This window comes from Erpetoichthys calabaricus, chromosome 17 (genome assembly GCF_900747795.2).
Source record: "Erpetoichthys calabaricus chromosome 17, fErpCal1.3, whole genome shotgun sequence".
In the NCBI taxonomy this organism is placed as follows: domain Eukaryota; kingdom Metazoa; phylum Chordata; class Cladistia; order Polypteriformes; family Polypteridae; genus Erpetoichthys; species Erpetoichthys calabaricus.
In genome coordinates, this window is record NC_041410.2 from 32,764,602 (window position 1) to 32,783,712 (window position 19,111).

The 19,111-nt window shown below is 37.1% G+C and overlaps 1 protein-coding gene across 1 annotated transcript in view; it reads left to right on the plus strand.

The window, feature by feature from the left end:
* Positions 1-529: 529 nt before the first annotated feature.
* The window catches only part of cblc (Cbl proto-oncogene C, E3 ubiquitin protein ligase), a 101,402-nt gene continuing 82,820 nt past the window's right edge, over positions 530-19,111 (plus strand). The window contains exon 1 of the mRNA XM_028822636.2: positions 530-1,160. Within this exon, the coding sequence (XP_028678469.1) occupies positions 814-1,160 (347 nt within the window). The 5' untranslated portion in view covers positions 530-813. The remainder of the gene's footprint in view (positions 1,161-19,111) is intronic.

Sequence of the window (19,111 nt, forward strand, 5' to 3'; positions counted from 1 at the left end):
TATTAATTATCTGTAAAAGAGTACAACAACACACACTTACTGTTACCTTTGACTTTTTTTAAATTTAAATTTATTAAAGATTCAACATAGTCAAATAAGAACTTCATGTGAGTGGTGTTTGGTTCTGTGAGCTGTGCTCTTAAAGCAAAACTACACTGGGTTACTTTCTCGCTGACAATGGAATGAAAATCGACAGGTGTAGGTGTCAGCATGAACTGCCACCCCTACAGGGTGAATGCTAGGTTAATGGGCCGCTCAGTTCAGTCCCTGGGTGTTTCCAAGGTGAGTCTCATTTGTAATTGTCTCACATTTTTATACTGACCTTTCTTTTAAGCCCCTTACTATGCTGATCACCCTGGTCTGTCTTTCCCTCTGTCCTAGGCCTCTTTCCTTCCTCTTTGCTGCTGGATCTCTCTTTTTCTCTACCTTATGCTCTCCCTCCCCCTCCTCCCATCTCCCTGACCTTAGTTAACAAACCTGCTTGTCAACCCAGCGTTCACTCACTCACTCACTCACTCACTTGCTGGCTGACTAAAGAAACCAGGAAGTGCTGTGAATCTGATAAAGTGAGAAGTGTACAGAGAGGAAAGGACAGATTAGCTTGAGCGTTCTTGCAGAGTAGCACATGAGCACCAAGGCTCTAGTCGGCTCTACTCTTACTCTTTTTCTCTGTTGGGACATGTCAGGCAGTGAAATTCAGCAGCGCCATCCTGGGAAGTGAGACTTAAAGGCTTTCTCTACTCGCTTACATGCAAGTCTAATTTGCTTTCAAGGACCTGTTGCTACACTTTAATTGTAGTGAGTTCCCACAGTATGGCTTCAGGTGGAGGACCTGGGCTCAGCAGTCCTTTCATGTCTTATCTTCGCAGGGGAAGGCGCATGTTGAGCAAGGTCTGCAAAGAGCTGGAGAAGCTACAACGGTCTTGCCAGAACCCAAAAGTGGTCCTAAGGAACAGCCCCCCATACCTACTGGAACTGATCCCTGACACCTTGCAGCATCTACAGACCATCACCAAGCAGTCGGAGCAACGGCAGGATGACCTCTGGGAGGAAGAGTACTTTGTAATTTATCTGACAAATCTGTTCAATAAGGCCCAGCAAGCCAACAGGCTGTTCAAGGAAGGGAAGGAGAAAATGTTTGATGAAAACTCCATACCGAGGTCAGTGCTTATGAAAGATGTTTGTGTATAGGGCTGTCTTTAAAGGACATATCGAAGAATTAAGTAGTAGCATGGAGGAAGTTGAATCTGGAGGTTGAGAATGGTGTAGGTGTGCTATGATTTTAATTGACCGGGGATTCCTTTAATGACTGAGCAGAAATCTTGAGGAGCTGAAGTGAGTCAATCTTATATTAGGTGACCATCTGCTAAGAGATACTCTCTAGGATTGAGCCACACCAGGCAAGATTGACTTAATTGCTGTAAACTAATTTTAACTACTTGTCCAGAATCTTAGCATGTCAGCTCTTCTGTGCAACAGACCTAGGCATGCAAAGGCTAGGTGGCAGGAGGCAGTGAGCAGTGCCCCATTACATGGGTACAACTGAGTTACACAAACAAAATAATAACACTTTCATAAAAAAATATCCGACAACTACAGCTCTTCAGGAAGTTACTCTAAAGCTGATTCTGTTTGATCACTACATGAAAACGCAGACCCTCCTGACAATTTAGGCAAAGCTGCACGTACATGTGGTCAAAGGGTGGTATAAAGAAAGGTTCTGAGGCTCTTCTCTTTTTCCATTTCATGATGAGCAAAATTGTTTTTTCTGTTTAATTTAAATATATGTGAGCTTTTCTCTGTTTGAAACAGGGTGCATAAGTCCATGAATTAGCAATGCGGGGAGAGTGTAGGCAGAACAAGAATGAAGCTGGAAAGCTGGTGTGTAATAAAATAATAAATAAGAATGGAGTAAAGTGCCTGTCATTTTCTTTTACTTCAGATAGAATTTAATTGTAAGTTCATCACTAAAGGGTGATTCACCAGGAAAAAGCGAAAATGAATGCGTCCTCCTGACATTTCAGACTCTCTTGTGAAAGGGACAAAGTTCATTCTATGTAAACATTTCAGTCTGAGTCTTCATTAACCTAATAGAATTTTTATGTTGGTGGCCATGGCATTGGCATAAAAAAATCCACATTTCTAAACTCCTTTGTGGCAGAACATGTGCTCAAAAATCTCTGATTTTTCAGATTACAGTATCTTGTACTTTGTTTCCAATTGATCAGTATTATTTTCAGTATTAATGGGTTTTAAACAGAATCCCATCTGGCCACTAAAGTTCTCTCCCAATAGCAACTGGCTCAAAGAAGTACATAACTTCTTTCCCAGAAGCAACCCATCACAGCAAACACATGAACATAGACATGCACAAATAAAGTTTGTGAAAATGTACATTCACCAATCAAAGGGATCAGATGTCTTTGGACTGTGGAAGAAACATCCATTTAGAGAAGAACTGGAACACCAGGATAACTAATGTTATTTTTATGGAGTATGCTTAACATTGACAGTCTCAGAGTGTAATTGACATTTAACGGTATAGGATAGCTAAAATACAAAGCAGAACTACATTGAATTAAACACTAATTACACCACACAAGGCATATCGACACATATACAAATATAGATTTGCACGTATATAACAGATGTTTTAAACACTGGTCTGTAAGAATAGTAAAAATGAACTAAGAGAAAATGATAATGTAAAGTAAACGAATCTAAGGTAATTTGCCATTATAGAAATGAAAAACAAAACTACAGTCCCCACAAATTTACAAGAATACACATACTGTATGTAGGGTTTATGGTTATTAACAGTAAGCAAATGAAAGTACACATGACCTAAGACAACTGGCCACTCGGCTCACCTGGTTACTGCATCATGTACGAACATCAGATGTTAAGTTTTGACAAAAGCTTAGTATAATTTACCAACCATGTTTTGAAAATGTTTCAAAATAACTAGTTAAGTTTCACATGTTCCCAAAATACTTCTATTAGAAACTTATGTCATGTATGTATGAATCTTTATTTAAAATACAGTAAACACTAATGTTTGTGCTAAAACTCTAAGGATCTGTGCTGGTATCCAGAAGGTTGTCGGTTCGAATCCCCGTCACTGCCAAAAAGAGATCCAACTCTGCTGGGCCCTTGAGTAAGACCCTTAACCTGTAATTGCTCCAGGGGCGCTGTACAATGGCTGACCCTGCGCTCTGACCCCAAGGGGTATGCGAAAACTAACAAATTCCTAAGACAAAAAATTGTATAAGGTGAAATAAAGAACAAATAAAGAACTGATGACACTTTGTTGTTGTTTAAAAGTCTGATTTTAAAGTAACAACTGACACTAATCTCATCCAGAATGTCATCTCCTAATCTCCATTACCCTTATCTGAAAAAATGTAACATCTTCAATTTTTCCTAACATCTCATAACTTGCAGTCTTGGCATCAATCTAGTCACTCGTCTTTAGACCTAATCTAACACTGACATGGAGATCAAAACACCCTATCATAGATGAGGTTTCCAAAATATATAGTGTAGCTAAGGAACAATCTACCGCAATTTGTACTCGGTGTCATGCAACGTAATGCAACATCATTTTATTTTTCTTAGTCACTTTTGTTTACTGTCTAGAGGTGGACAGTGACAAGTTTGCTATTAAAAATAAGGCATTCTTTCAAGTTTCAAATTTCATGTTAGCCTATATCTAACATTTTTACTTTCTGTTTGTGAAACCTTACATTTATTTACATTAAAATTAATCTGTCACATACTTGCCCAACTCTGAATTCTGCCTTGGTCAGTCTTTAATGATGTATGATGGTGTTCATGATTTTGGTGGACTACAATGAAGGCCTGACATTTCCCATTTACTAGAGGTGTTAACGACTCCCATCTTCTCTGAGATTCCATTGTAAGGCCAAATGGTACTGCAGGACACAGAAGAGAAGGAAAATGTGAAAAAACATCCACTACAGCAATAGCCAAAAAAATGAAAAAGTAAAATGTACAGCCTCATCATTATCTATGCCAAAATAAAGGATTTTGAGTTGCAATTTCAATTCTGAAACCAAAGGGGCATCTCTGAATTTGATAGATAAATCATTTGGAACTAAGAAACCACTTTCATTTCACAAAGTTTCTAAGCTGTACTAACCAGGTCTTATTGTCTAGAAATGTTAATTCAGCGTCAAAGGTAACACCTATGCTTCACATAGGTTCATCTGAATTAAACATAGATTTAATTGTAATCCAATCAGAAAGGAGGTCCTTACAGGAATGAGTGTGTGCGTATTCACTTAGGATGGAGACCAAGTCTACTGCACAGCACATGCGCACACAACCAGACCAACAGATCATACAGTCAAAGCAGCCTTCAAGAATAATTTTTGAATGTGGTGGAAACACAGGGATATGGCAGAAGACAAAACACAGAGTCTATTACAGGGATTCTCAATTAAGGTCCTAGAGGTCTGCAGTTGCTGCAATTATTTTCATAATTAGGAGCAATGCCTAACAGTTAATGAAACTTGGCATTTAATTATATCGCTTGGTAGTGCTTTCGTTTTTCCAAGACAAAAATTGTATACTTTTGTTTTCTGAGAGCATGATCCATATGTTTTGTGGTCATCTTGCTTCTTTCTTATTTGTTTTAAAACATTTTATTAACAAAAATACTTCACAATATATGTACCCAGGTTTAAACAGAAGTGACCTAACATCTATTTGTTTGGATATGCAGGAAGAAACCCACACAAAATATTATAGCATACTGGAGGAAAGCTAATATGTTGGTTCATGCTGCCACCTCATCATTCCAAATTATTGGATTGGAATTCTGGCCATGCATTAATCTAAGCTAAATATTTCAATGTTATAGGCATATATCTACCACAATTATATTTCTGGATTTTTAAAATAAATTAATTTTTTAAATAATAACTGAAGGTTTAGGTTTAGGGAGTTAGGCTTTGTAGAGATATGTGTCCCCCGAACAGGACAAATGCATGGGTACAGCGCCTCTGGTTGTATAAAAATACTTTATTCCCGTGTCTCGCCTCTTATTACTATGGATAAATAAACTTTTTATAAAATACTTAAAACATCTCAAACAATTACTTCACGATCTCCTTAAAAATTTCTTATAACTATTATAAATTACACCGTCTAAAATTTACATAAAAAATTATCAAATATTTAAATATGCATAATAATGACAGTATTAATAATTTTTTCTAAAAAACTTCCTATGAGATCTAAAACAACAAGTAATCAAATCGGGATAAAATAAAGTTTGTAAAAAAGCCATAAAGTTACATTAAGAAAAGGGAAGGTAACACTAAAAACCTAAAATAACTAACACTCTAAGCGTTTAAAAGTCTTATAATCAGGGTTTAAAAGGGTTATTAATCTCAGGGACTAAAAAAAGATAAAATTCGTGGCCAATTTTAAGATTGGGCGCCTATTAATTTTTAAGATTAGGCGCCCAATCTATTTAAAGCCAAGCCCCTTTGGGACTTAACCCAAGCCCTCACAAACCTTAAATTAAGGGTTAGGTTTAGGGAGTTAGGGTTAGGGTTAGGAATCTGAATTATCTCTTCACTTACCCATGATCTCCACCAGTCTAATTAAGAGATGCAGGGAGTGAAGTTCATCTCAGCAGCATTGGACACAAAGCAGGAAGCAACCATGAAACTCTGAGGACTGAAGACATTTTTTTTTTATTTTACTGTTTTAACCTCATCATCTGTGAACCACATGGCTCCTTTTCTGTAGTGAAACCTCAAAACAAAAAAACAAAAATAAATGTCTCAGCTTTCTATTAGGTTTTCAGAGTGGGCATTTAAGTAAAGACTCAGCCAAGCTGTAAAAAACATGACACCAGAGGTAGAACAATGGCATGATGTGTTCATTAGCACTTTCTTCTGTTGCTCCACTAATCAAGTAAGGCCTTGGCAGAACCCATCATCCTGATATTGAACAGAGACAGACAGGCACTTCTAGTTCAATACATATTACATGGTGTAATTATATATGAATTATTGCTCCAAAACATTTCACAGGTTTGTGGCATCTGAACAGTTTTGTGGCATCGAATTTGGCTGAAATTTAATATATTCTTTCATGCTACCTTTCAAAAGCAGGATGCATTGAATTAACTTTCAGTGGTAGTTTATCCATCCATCCATCCATTATCCAACCCGCTATATCCTAACACAGGGTCACGGGGGTCTGCTGGAGCCAATCCCAGCCAACACAGGGCGCAAGGCAGGAATAAATCCCCAGGCAGGGCGTCAGCCCACCGCACAGTGGTTGTTTATGTGAGCTGTATTACACCATATTAAGACATTGGTTTGTGATAAATGCTTTCATTATGAATTTACCCTGTAAAGACCAGATACCATTTCACAAAAGTTGTTTTATATACACAGTGAACACATTATATGAACAAGTGGCCCACCACAGATGTTCCAAATAATATTGCTGAGAATTTTAGCTGATTTTTGACTTTAAGGGCAGACATTACAAGAAAGAAAGAGATCAAAAGTATTGATTAAGCATGATATAAAAGAGAATTCTGAACTAAGTAGTGCATGCTATCGGAGTGGCACAAACACCTCCAGCCTGACCTTCTGTACGCACAGGATGTATTAAATGAAATAGATTCCGTAAAAAACACTCTTATAATAAGTACTTTCTAGCAAAGATATTCACTCCAGCAAAGTTATTAAAAATCACAGTGAAAGTTGTTCTTAGTGCACTACAGATTTGGGAGGAGTATTTTTTTAGACCTCACAAAATACACTGGATGGGATACTAATTCACTCACAATCACTTGCACACTCACATACACATACAGTACATTTCCAGTTTAAAGTTACCCATTCATCGACCAAACACACAGAGGCATTTTTGGGATATGTAGGTAATCCAGGACAAACCAAAATTAACATGGGTTCCTACAAGACCAATTCAGAACTACAACCTGACCCTGGCCTGGAAAATTTTAAAAGGACTGAGAGAACCTAATGCTCACTCATGTTTAGCCAAAATGAAGTTGTCACTTAATGTAGCATATACTTAGGAGAGCCTGAGAGCCTGACTGTCTTTAGAAAAGTCCACTCAGAAATATGGAGAGCATGTAAGTTATGTTCAGACAGTTACCATCTTAGTTTCAACTTAATCTTGTAGAACTGTGGCATAGCTAAACCATATACTACACCTCCATGCTGCCTAATGTAAACCATAACATAACACAGTGTTTCCCAACCTCGGTCCTGGGGGCACACTGTGGCTGCAGGTTTTTGTTCCAGTCAGCTTCTGTTTTTAATTGGACTCCTCGGCTAATTAAGTGTACCAAGCAGTTATATGGGAATAATGATTTTTTTTTCTTTTTAACAATAATTTCATCTTGATTTTCATTCTACTTTTCTAGGTGTTCTAATTGTTTAATTGATCCATTATTTACTAATTAGTGGGTCTGATGCTAAAGTAGTTGCACTCTTTTATGATTCAGTGTTTTTTGCCTGGGTGTCTGCTCTGCTCATTTTTAATTGTCATTAACCCTTTGCAGTCGTTAGGCCAGAAAACTGGCCTTAGTAAAAAGTGCGCTATAGGTCGTCAGGCCACCGCTGGTGGCCCTGCAAGTTTCTGACCGATTTGCACAGTCGCCTGGTCGAGAAAAGTGGCCTGTGTTATTCCTACGTGCTTGAAAAAAATAACTGCTGTAATTATTGCCGTTTTTTCAATAATTAATTACGACTAATGTAGCGTGACGTTGAAAATTAAATACGACTGCAAAGGGTTAATAAGATACAACGAAGGGGAAAAACTGCACAGAGAAAGGGCAAAATATAATGAAATCAACAAAAGAGTATTAAGCGTTTAAATCTATAGAAAAAGCAGAAATATTTCTAAATGTCTTATAAATGTAAAAATCATGCTGCTGTGCTTTTCTGAATGTAGAATAAAAGAAAAATAATATCAGCTAATTAAATGAGATCAGTGCTATCAGGTGTTGTCACTGATTAGGAATCTGGTTGAAATAAAAACCTGCAGCCACATTGGGCCCCCAGGACCGAGGTTGGGAAACACTGACATAACATAGTATAGTATTCCAAAATCCTCGTAATTCAGTTCTGGGTTTTGGAGGGTCCAGAGCTTATCTTGGTAGTATGAGGCAACAGTTAATCGCAAGGCCCAGTCACACACAAACCCACACTAACGCTCATTAAATTGACCTAAGACCAAATCTTTACAAAAATAGAATCCATGGATTCATGGGGAGAATGTGTATTAAGTGAACACGCTGAGATTTTAATTTGATCTCTAGAGCTGTGAGGTAAACATGTCTATCCATTGTGCTGTACAATGTAGATGATGTGTAATTTAAATTAGATTACATCAAATTAAACTGGTCATTAGATTTGCCCTACAGCTTAACAGCAAATTTCCATATCTTCAGAAATCTTGTGCAGGGTTACTCAACCTGTTTCTTTCAGCCACAGAAAGAAGTTGATTTAAGAGGCAAAGTCAGACTGATGTCCTTTGGCAAACAGATGATTTATTGAATAGAAAATCATAATACTGTATTATTTTGTTTCTTTGACAACAGTCCAAAGACTAGCCATTATCAGAAATAAATACAAAATTTACAGTTCACTTCCTCATTTTATTTATTCTTACCTTTCTAGTACTTTGTATCATTTTAGTAATCCTCAATGAGTAATGCTATGCATTTTTTTTGCATCACTGAAACACAATGAATAACTCCGTTAAGTCACATGTTTTTATAGCACAATATCTTCAGATCTTAACTGTGGTGTTAAGTGTCTGCTGGTTGGTCTGGATAATCAAATGCAATAGAGCTAGTATAGTATAAGACATTAAAATAATTTAATTGAAAAAGCAATATTGGTGCACTGTGGTGGCAATCTCATTGAGGGGCTAAGCTAGAACCTCGTGGGTGTTGATGGGATTCTAATGGTAGGAGTACTTTATGCCTAAATAATTTAATATGTTTAATGTAAAATTAATCGCTCATCTATTTTATTAATATTGGAAAATGGATGGATGGATGGATGAATACATTATTATTTATATGGTAATATAAAAGTGCAGATTATACTTCACAATGTGAGCCGGTTCACTCAGTAAAACTCCTTCCTCTTTTTAAAACAAAGTCATTTTATTTATTTATTTTTTTGAAGGACCCTCTTAAAGGATAATGTTCTGGTCACATTTCTCCATATTTAATATAAAATTCTCAAAGCATATAATTCATGTCCAAAGAGACCATTCCATGATAATTCAGCCTCTGTATTTAAACTTGAGAGAGAGAATCAGAGGCCTGGCCATGGGCAACAAAGAGGGTGTGACAGAAGCCAGGGTGTGCAGTGGGGGCCACGACATGCTTGTCTTCTAACATAATCTTGTCTCCTTATAACATTAGCTATTTATGACTTCCCTTCAAATAAAGAAAAATAGCTCTTCACTGTCAGTACCTACATGCAAAATAACCATGGTTTACTCAGAAATGCAGGTGCCATTCAGAATAATGGCACATTTATGCTTGGAACAGAGATGGGTTCTGTGTTCACAAGCTGACATCATCTACACAAAAGCAGACAAGTGCAACCTTATTAGCGTAAGCTGGTGGAAAAATAAAACTAAAAAGTATTCTCGAGTTACAAAATGTGCCACTGATCTGCCTGACCATAAGCAGGGTTAGGGAGATTAAACCAAAAGAAACAGCACATGGTGCCACAATGTTTTAGAGGCCTTAAAGTTGTCTAAAAAATGGAGCTGCAAACTGAAGGTCTTATGGTTGAGTGTGTAATGCTTTGCGACCACCTCAGGAGCGACTGTGCTGAGTGGAAGGTTTGATGATTGGCAAGAAGTTAAATTCAGGGGGAATTCCAGAAGAGTAGTCAAACAGGCTTGGTCAGAACACACAAAGTATATAATATAGCTACCAACAACAATAAGGAATGAGCAGAAAGCAAACTCTTTTAACAAGCAAGCATTCAAAGCCAGAAAACAAAATCCAAAAAAAAAACAAATACTGTACATTGTCTGAAGAAGCTTGTTTCCTGTGCTAATGATACTTATCTTTGAAATTCAAAGTGCAGAGACTAACAGATTTATCATACACACACAGAGCCAGATCCCACAACTGATCATGCCCCAAATAAAAATGGTCATGTCCGCAGCAAGACAGCAACACCAGGAGTTTTGAGAAAAAAATACAGAAAATGGAGTTGGCAAAGGTGTTACTTGTTAGAAATGCATAAGGATCACTGTAAATTTCATTTTGTTTTTGTGCAGAATTAATTGTCATTTCTAGATTTGATTTACGGTATTATTATTTTTTTTGTTACGTCACTATATTGCTGTTTTTGACTTTTTTTCTAGGAGTATCGCCATTTTGTATGCTTGCTTTCATGGGTGCTGCCATTTTATACAACTGGTCACTTTGATGTTGTGTGGTTATTAGGCGTATGATGCACATACCATGTGATACATGACATTGTGGTGGCAATGATATAAAAGATATGCACTCACAGAATCAATACAGAAATTAGGAAGAATCATATAAATACAGCTAACAAATCAATTGCTACAGACAGAATCATTTAGGCTTTTGAACTTTGCTGTAGTCTTGTATCCTTTTTGTGCTCTCTACCCTAAAAGTCATTGACTGAATCCATCAAAACAAGAAATAAACAAAAACTAAGTGTCATATTTTCTTAACTCCTCAAAGAGGATTTACTGAACTCGCTTGGTAAAACGACATCACGTGCCACACCAGTCTAGCGTCTAGTGAACAACATCTTCCCTGAAGAATGGGCCTGAGTTGCCCGGAAATCTTGCAAATTGTAATGTTTTTAGTTAGCCAATAAAAGGTGTCATTTTGCTTGGAGTGGTGGCTCTGAGGCTAGGGATCTGCACTGGCAATCGGAAGGTTGCCGGTTCGAATCCCGTAAATGCCAATAGGGACTCTGCTCTGTTGGGCCCTTCAGCAAGGTCCTTAACCTGCAATTGCTGAGCGCTTTGAGTAGTGAGAAAAGCGCTATATAAATGCAAAGAATTGACTTTTCACTACGTGAACAAAAATAAACACATCAGGGCTGAACAAATAAGAATTAAAAAAGGCTCAAGAATGGTGTACCATAAGGTGCCAAAGCATAGTGTATAACAGCACTAAACAATAACTATTAGATAGTGAATAAAATAAAATATCAAAATTAAAGAGGTTTAAATGAAAAAGAGTTTGAACATCTTAGCACGTTTCTAGGCAAGCTTTTATAAGGGGAGTTGTGTAAAAGTTGTGAAGCACTTGATTTATGTAAAACAAGAGATCTTCAGTAACGTTCTAGCCCTTGTACCACACATGGAATGGTGGCTACAAGCTATGAAATGCATTTAATGACTTTAATATTTGTGACATTTACTGAAAAAGTCATCTGAGGTATGCCCACTTATTTTCTGAATGATGTCCGATCTCTTTCTTCAGTTAGTTTTTCTCATATCAGTATGTGATACTGTAACATGAATGGTGCCATCCAATAGGGTACACATTTCCAGATATGGCCTCAGTTATACATCACATGCAGCTAAACTTTGTCATCTCTGCACATACACAAAGAACATCATAATAGGAGAAACAGAAAGAAAAGTTATTAGCAGGTACCTCTGACCTCACGCCACTTTGTGTTACTCAAACAATAAAAGAACACACTCACATCAACTACAACCTCGTTACAAAAATTACCCTCCAATGCCATTGAAGCTCAATAAGTAAATGACACTTACATGATAGCAGTACATTCTTAAGAAGACAACAATAGCACAGTGGTAATTAGTTTTTACTGTTCTAACATGCCGTAATATTCTCAAACAGGCTTAATCCACTTCAGAGTCATTGAGGGCTACGAAATATTCCAGAAGCACCAAATCCAAGGTAGAACACCAGAAGAAAACCACAGTACCAAGAGTAAATCTAATGTAGACATGGGGAGAATGTGCAAACATGAGACACAAACCCAGACAGCGAGATCTACAAGGCATCAATATTACACACTGTATCAGCACTATTACAGGAAACCACTCCTGGAAATTGATCAATGCTGAAACACACTGGTAGATGGCATGACCTGCTTGAGAACACTCAGTAAGGAGATTTAAACCCAGCTTTATCTGGGCTGTACTCTAACGCAACACTCTCCCTATTATATTTTTATAATAATTCTTTACATTTATATAGCGCTTTTCTCACTACTCAAAGCGCTCTCCACACAGGGAGGACCCGGGAAGCAAATCCACAATCTCCTTACTGCAAAGCAGCAGCACTACCACTGCGCCCCCTGTGAGGATGTTTATATAAGATGTCCTGTCTTTGGAGGCTGTATGTTCTCCCACTGTCATGGTGGTCTAGTCCAACTGGTCCAAAAACATACTGTTAGTTTGGTTATCAACCATATATCAGCCTGGAGTGAATGCGTGTTGGTGTGGCATCTAAGTGTTGTGCCTGTTGTGGCCTGGAAAGGATCTGACTCGCTGAAACTGTAAAGGGATAAAGAAAGTTCATTAATAGTTAGAAGTGCAACAGGCCAGTATTTATTGTCATAGAATTTCACAAAACTGTCACTAAATATCATTTTGCAGGTGATTTCACAATTGCGAATACTCGTTAAAAAGAGTTTTAAGATGGTTTCAATTTTTGGTTGGATAACAAACAATACTGATCCGTAAAGCCTTGTTCACGCTTCTGTGTTCTTCTCTATAGCTGCGTAATGCATGTAATCTATCGCACACCTGGAAAATCAATTCAATTTAGGCCTCTTGTTCACATCAACACCGTGCTTTTTTTAATGTGCCATACTGCACATTTTCCACACAAGGAAACATCAAAACACCCTACTGTGCACATTTTGTTTTCTCCACAGGAAAATCTCACTACACAGGAAGCCAAAACCACCACCCCCACATCTGCCAGCCCTTCTGTGTCATTAGACAGCAACCATCGCTTGTTTCTTGATTCCTGCGAAAGACGTTGACGATTTGCACTTTCCAACTGCCATATGGCTTCACGTTTTCATTCTTTCTCTGGTGCATCTTTAGAATTGTGATCTCCAAGATCTCCAAGATTGTCATCATAAACACATCTGGTAGATCAACAAATGTTTAGAAGTGACAGGAAAGGAGTCAGTGTTTTGTTTTTTTTTCAGAAGAGGTTTTAATTTAAATGCGAAATGACAGGCAGATGTATTTGGAATTAACGTATGTACTGTAAATGCTTTTAGACAGGAACTGAACGCCTTTCTTCTTGTGTCAACGGCATGCATTTCGCTGTAAGTGAAACCCAATTTATTTCATGAATTTTCCAGTGAATTCAGTTTTGTACACCACTATTCTAGAACTTGATGGATAGATAGGTGGGCACAAACTTATCACCATGTACCAAGGCTGCAGACACTGGCATGCCAACTTTTATAACAGTTTGGCAAAGTTTAAAGGCTTTATTGAAGTATCCTCTATAAATTCAATTTTGTGAAACCAATTTTTTTCCATTCCTGGATCATCCCTATTCTTGCTGGATAAGAAGACAGTCTAGTATTGCACACAGATTTGCACACAACAGATTGATTTACACTCGTCAGTTAACCCACCATGCACACCTTTGGGATGGAGGAGCAAACTTTTGTACCCTTAACAGCCACTCCATCAAATATAGGAGAAACTCGACTTAGACAGAGACTAGGCAAGGAAAGTGTCGTGATGGGGAACATTTGAAATTTGTTCTCTGAAATACCTTGATATATTTTCTTCCTCTGTTTGGGGCTTTTATAATAAATGGAATTTGTTTCTTTTATTCATTTTTTATTTTAATATCATTTTCTAAGACTTAAAATTACTCTGCAAGATGTTACAACTTCATCTTGTTTTTAAATGAGCCACAATTTAGGGTTTATACACTGTTTTGATTCCTGTAACAACCAGGAACAAAGCGCGTAATGTCACAATTGTGAAGGTATAAAGGTCAATGGATACAAAAGCAAAAGTTATCACAGTGGTAGTAGTGTGAATAAACTTTTTTTAGGCTTTCAAGTTTTTGCGTGTTCCTTCGGTTTCTGATTCTTGTGTTTTATGCTCAGACGTTTGGTTTCTTTTGACTCTGGTAACAACCTTCATTTACACTTTTAACACTTTTTTTTCTGATTCATCCCCTTTTTTGCCTTTTTTTCTGCTGTTTTTCAAGCAGAGTAGAAAGAAAACTTTTTAGCTGGAAATGTGTGGCTAATCACTGTACCACCATGCCATCATCAGGCATTATTAATCAATTTATCATTAAATTAACTTAACCCAGCTGAAGGCTGCTTAGCTGGCCAGCTTTGTGTGTCAGGCAGGATATGCAAGTCTGTGAACACAACCAGACTCTCTCATCAAACATTACATAATCTATTTTTCATACACTACTTGTCAAATTCAGCCAAGTTATAAATATCAAAGCAATTAAAGGTTTTAAGTCTCTTGCTTATTAAAAAAAAAATTAAAAAGGCTTTGACTTAGTTGTTAACTAAAAGGTTAGCACTTAAGAAAAACACTTCTATCATTATTGCAGAGGAGTCAAAAAGGGACTGCCTGTGACATTTCAGCGGATTTAATAAAGTAGGTCTGTAGGTCCTTCTAGTTCAGTTGTTAGCACAGCTCAGCTACGATAACACTTCTTATTGCTTTAAAACTTCTGTCTTCCTTTAAGTCTTCCTTTTTAAATTCTCCACAATTCAAATGATTTTTAATCCATTAATGTTGTTTTAAATCCTTTGTGAGATGCTTTACTCTGCACTGTAGGAACTATAGCCTGATAAAATAATGTTTAACTGGTCTAACCGGCTGGGTAGGGGGTATCTGGCAGATAGTACTCATTCATATTCAAGGCACCCGCCCCAGAAGATGGAGATAAAAAGGCGGACTCAAGAAAGAAGACAAACAAAGAACAGAAAAAAAAAATCTATTGCGTCAACTCTTAAATGTAACTTGATAGCCTTAGCCCATTTGAGGTGGTTTGTAAAATTGTGTATATGTGTGAAATGAAACCACACTAGCTCATTGAGGTACAGCTCAGGTGTATACAAAATGCCCCCTGGCTATCTCACCCTGTGTATCAGTAGGATGGCATCTGCTGCAGTATATGAAAAACACAGACTTCTGTGCTCATATCACCATCATTATATAGTGGGCAGGACATGACTCAAGGCAACCAGGCCTCCTCACAGCTGCATTTAGAGTGGTAATGTAAAGCCGGCCTGAAGACCTGCGTCAATAAAAGCTCATCTATCTTTTATCTGTATTCTTTAGATACAACTCATGGGCCTTAAACATTACAATGGCCAGCCACATAAAGGCATTCAGCATAATGTATGGTTTACTGACAGAAAGGCAATTTTATATCTTTGACTTCAGATTACAGAATGGACACTTACAAGAAAACAGTTTACAAGAGGCGTATTAGCAGGGTAGCATATGAGTGACCATACAGCCATGATGCATATCTGGAAACCAAACTTTAAATGCGTTTTCTATTAAAAATTGCAAATAGGAGACTGAACAAGATAAATTCAGAGACAAGGCATCGTTCTTACAACTGGTATAGATTACATTCTTAGAAGACCCTACTATTAGAGATTATCATGCTGAATTAAAACCTGATAACATCGTGGTTCACAAGAAGATATTTAACTGAAGACACATAATCATATAAAATAAAAATAATGACAACAGTGATACAAATAATATCTTTAAATATCATTGGTGCAAACCTAAAGCCATATGTATAGTGGATATCAAATCTTCTCAGCCTTATTAAGATTTTAGCTTTTGTGGATATAAAGGTTAAAATCAAGACAAATGGAGCCAGACCTTTTTCATCTTTGATGCTGCTCTACATAACACAACATAATTAGAGATGTCACAAGTAATCGACTTACCTTATCAACTCAATTAAAAAATTCTTAAAGTTTTCCTCCTCCCATAACTAGGAAATGCCTGGAGACGAAGTACAGAAGAGGATTCCAGCAGAAAGCATCAGAATTGAATTTCCCCTTGGGATTAATAAAGTATCTATCTATCTATCTATCTATCTATCTATCTATCTATCTATCTATCTATCTATCTATCTATCTATCTATCTATCTATCTATCTATCTATCTATCTATCTATCTATCTATCTATCTATCTATCTATCTATCTATCTATCTATCTATCTAGAAAGTGTAGTTTGGGAGCATTTCACTTTAAAAGAAACTAAAGTTATATGTTGACATTGGAACACTAAATTAGAGTACCATCATAGCACGATGGCTTACGTCACCAAAGGTGAGCTATATATGGATGTGTATTGTAGTGCTTACGTTCTCCTTAACTTATTTCTTTATCACTTTATTATATTATCATTGCATGTCCATCATCTCTAGATATTTCCCTCTGTGTTTCATCCTCATAGTCGAAACAATACAACAAACTTGAGGAAATTAAAAACTCTTTATGTGATCCAATGAATGTTTTCTAGCCTAACAATGAGTGAGGATAAAAATACAGCCTCTAGGTGGTTTCAATTTTTTTGATTTTTTAAATTTTCTACGACAGGATCCCTATTGGATTTTTTCAGGTTGGGTAATGTTACAAATGAACCTTATAAATATTTACAACAGAACTCCAATATTTCTCAAACCACATGAATACAACTTTATTATTTCCTTGTCTGACTTGTGCAACTTCAAAAAGAGGACAATGGATAACTCAAAATGAGTCTCATCAGGTTTCGCACAGCACTATACAGGTGTAGTTGGAGGAATTTGTAAGGCAGCTAGGACTGTCAGGTTCAGGGAAAACTCCATTTTTGCATAGTGCTTTGAAAGGTGATAGGCTGAGGTCAGATTTAAGTTTGTCATTTAAGAATGACGCTCGTCATGAAAATAGTGATTGAATAAGTGAAAGCTAAATCTGACCTATACCCAAATCACACAATACATAATAAACAAGTAATTTTACATGGATCTGAAAGCTAAATGTCATACTCTTTTATTGGATAAAAGTCCGTCCTTTTTCAGTAGAGACTTCATTTTACTTTCCCACTCAAGGTTAGCTGTGTGCAAACTTTAAAGACAGCAGCCATACCACATGCACTTCAGAAGAGGTCATCCACCTGAAGCTAATCATGAACTTGGATGGGGGATGACCTAGGAAACGCTTGGGTTAGCTATTGGAAGAAGTGTTGGCAAGGCCAGTAGGGTTCACTCATCCTGTGGTCTGAACGTGGATCCCAATGCCCCAGAGAAGTGACGGGGACACTGTGCTGTAAAAATGGCACTGTCCTTCGGATGAGATGTAAAACTGAGGTCCTAACTCTCTGTGGTCATAAAAGATCCCTGGGCATTCTTCTTAACGAGTTGGGTGTATCCTGATGTCCACACTGAATTGCCCGCCACAGCCTAGTCATTCTGGCACCCTAATTCTTCCATGTCTCTATAGCTCTTACAGCTAATGTGTGGTGAGCATACTGGTGCAAAAATAGCTGCTGTCACATCATCCAAGTGGATACTACACATTAGTGGTGGTTGAAGTGGCTCCGCACTCACTGAAGTACTATGAGTAGTGAGAAAAGTGGTATATAAATGTAAAGAATTACTATTATTATTATTAAAAGGGGGCCTTATAGAGCATAGGATACAGTATTTTAATGAGAAAACCGTGAACACCAAGTATAACATTTAATTTCATCTATTTGAACATATTTTTAATAGATTATTTAATTAACCAATATAGTCGACAGTGACAGCTCTACATAACATTCCCAAACCCATTTAACCCAATTCAGTGCTGTGCTGAGTTGTTGCCTATCCTAACTGTTCTTGGTGCGAAGTGGAACACAGCACTGGACAGGCCTCCAGTCCATCACAGTTAACTAGACACAAACGCATCCACATATTGTTAATATTGAGTACATAATAAGATGCAAGCCATGCAGATCCAATGAGTATATGCAAGCTCCATATGCCAACCATGCACACAATTTGAACCAAGAACAATGTGAAGCAGCTGTGTCACTGCCTGGTATGTCCATGCTACCCTATAATATAATGTTGTAACCAACAATATTTTGGTGAAACACCCACATTTGGGAATAATTTGAGGACTACAATTATTAAAAAAGTGTTACTAGCATGAGTTAGATAATTTATAATTTACTGCTAGGTGTATAGGTACACATTGGGGTATTGAGGAATTAATGGGTGAGGAGGACAAGTGGACTGGGATTCTGTTCTAAGTAGATTTAAACAAAAAAATTGATGAGGTTTTTATGGTAATTGATGGTTGGCGTTCACATAGAAATATGCAAACTATATTTGCATGAACATCTGTCTATATTCTAATGGGGATCTCAGTCAGGACTGTGTATGCAGGCAGAAAAATGTGATACAGGAGAGATGCAGGAGAGGCATTTGTTGACAAGAGCAATGTAAGTTGGCATGCCAGTTCAACAGTATGAGCAACAACAAGGGCTGGTATACTTGATGGGTTTCTAAGATGCCCCAGAATTGTTATAGGTAAAGATATCGATATCAATATGAAAGAAAGATCATGGTGGCAACTCCTGTAGACTGACAGAGCAAGCACAGTCCCCCTTAAAAGCTGTATAGATCAGTGTCATTGCTTGGAGAGAATAGGTAGCATGGGTACTGCCATGAAGATTTGATGTGTTAAGTCATATAGTTATATTTAAAATATTTTAGAGAGTATACACAAAATATGTGCTGTAAGAATATGGATAGTTGTTTCCATAAACATGTGTACCTATTTTATTTACAATATACTCCCAAAACATAACAAATTATGTAGAGAGAAAATTATTATCTTGAAAAGATTCATTTGTTTAATAAGTACTGTATTCAATATGTGCTACATGTTAGTGAAAATTTTTCAGTGATTCTGATAGCACAAGAACAGATTGTCTTGTCTAATGTACAGACTTCAAAATAACAGCAGCAATTACAAATAGAAGGTTAAGTGTCATATTCCCCTTACCTTCATTAATAATGGTCT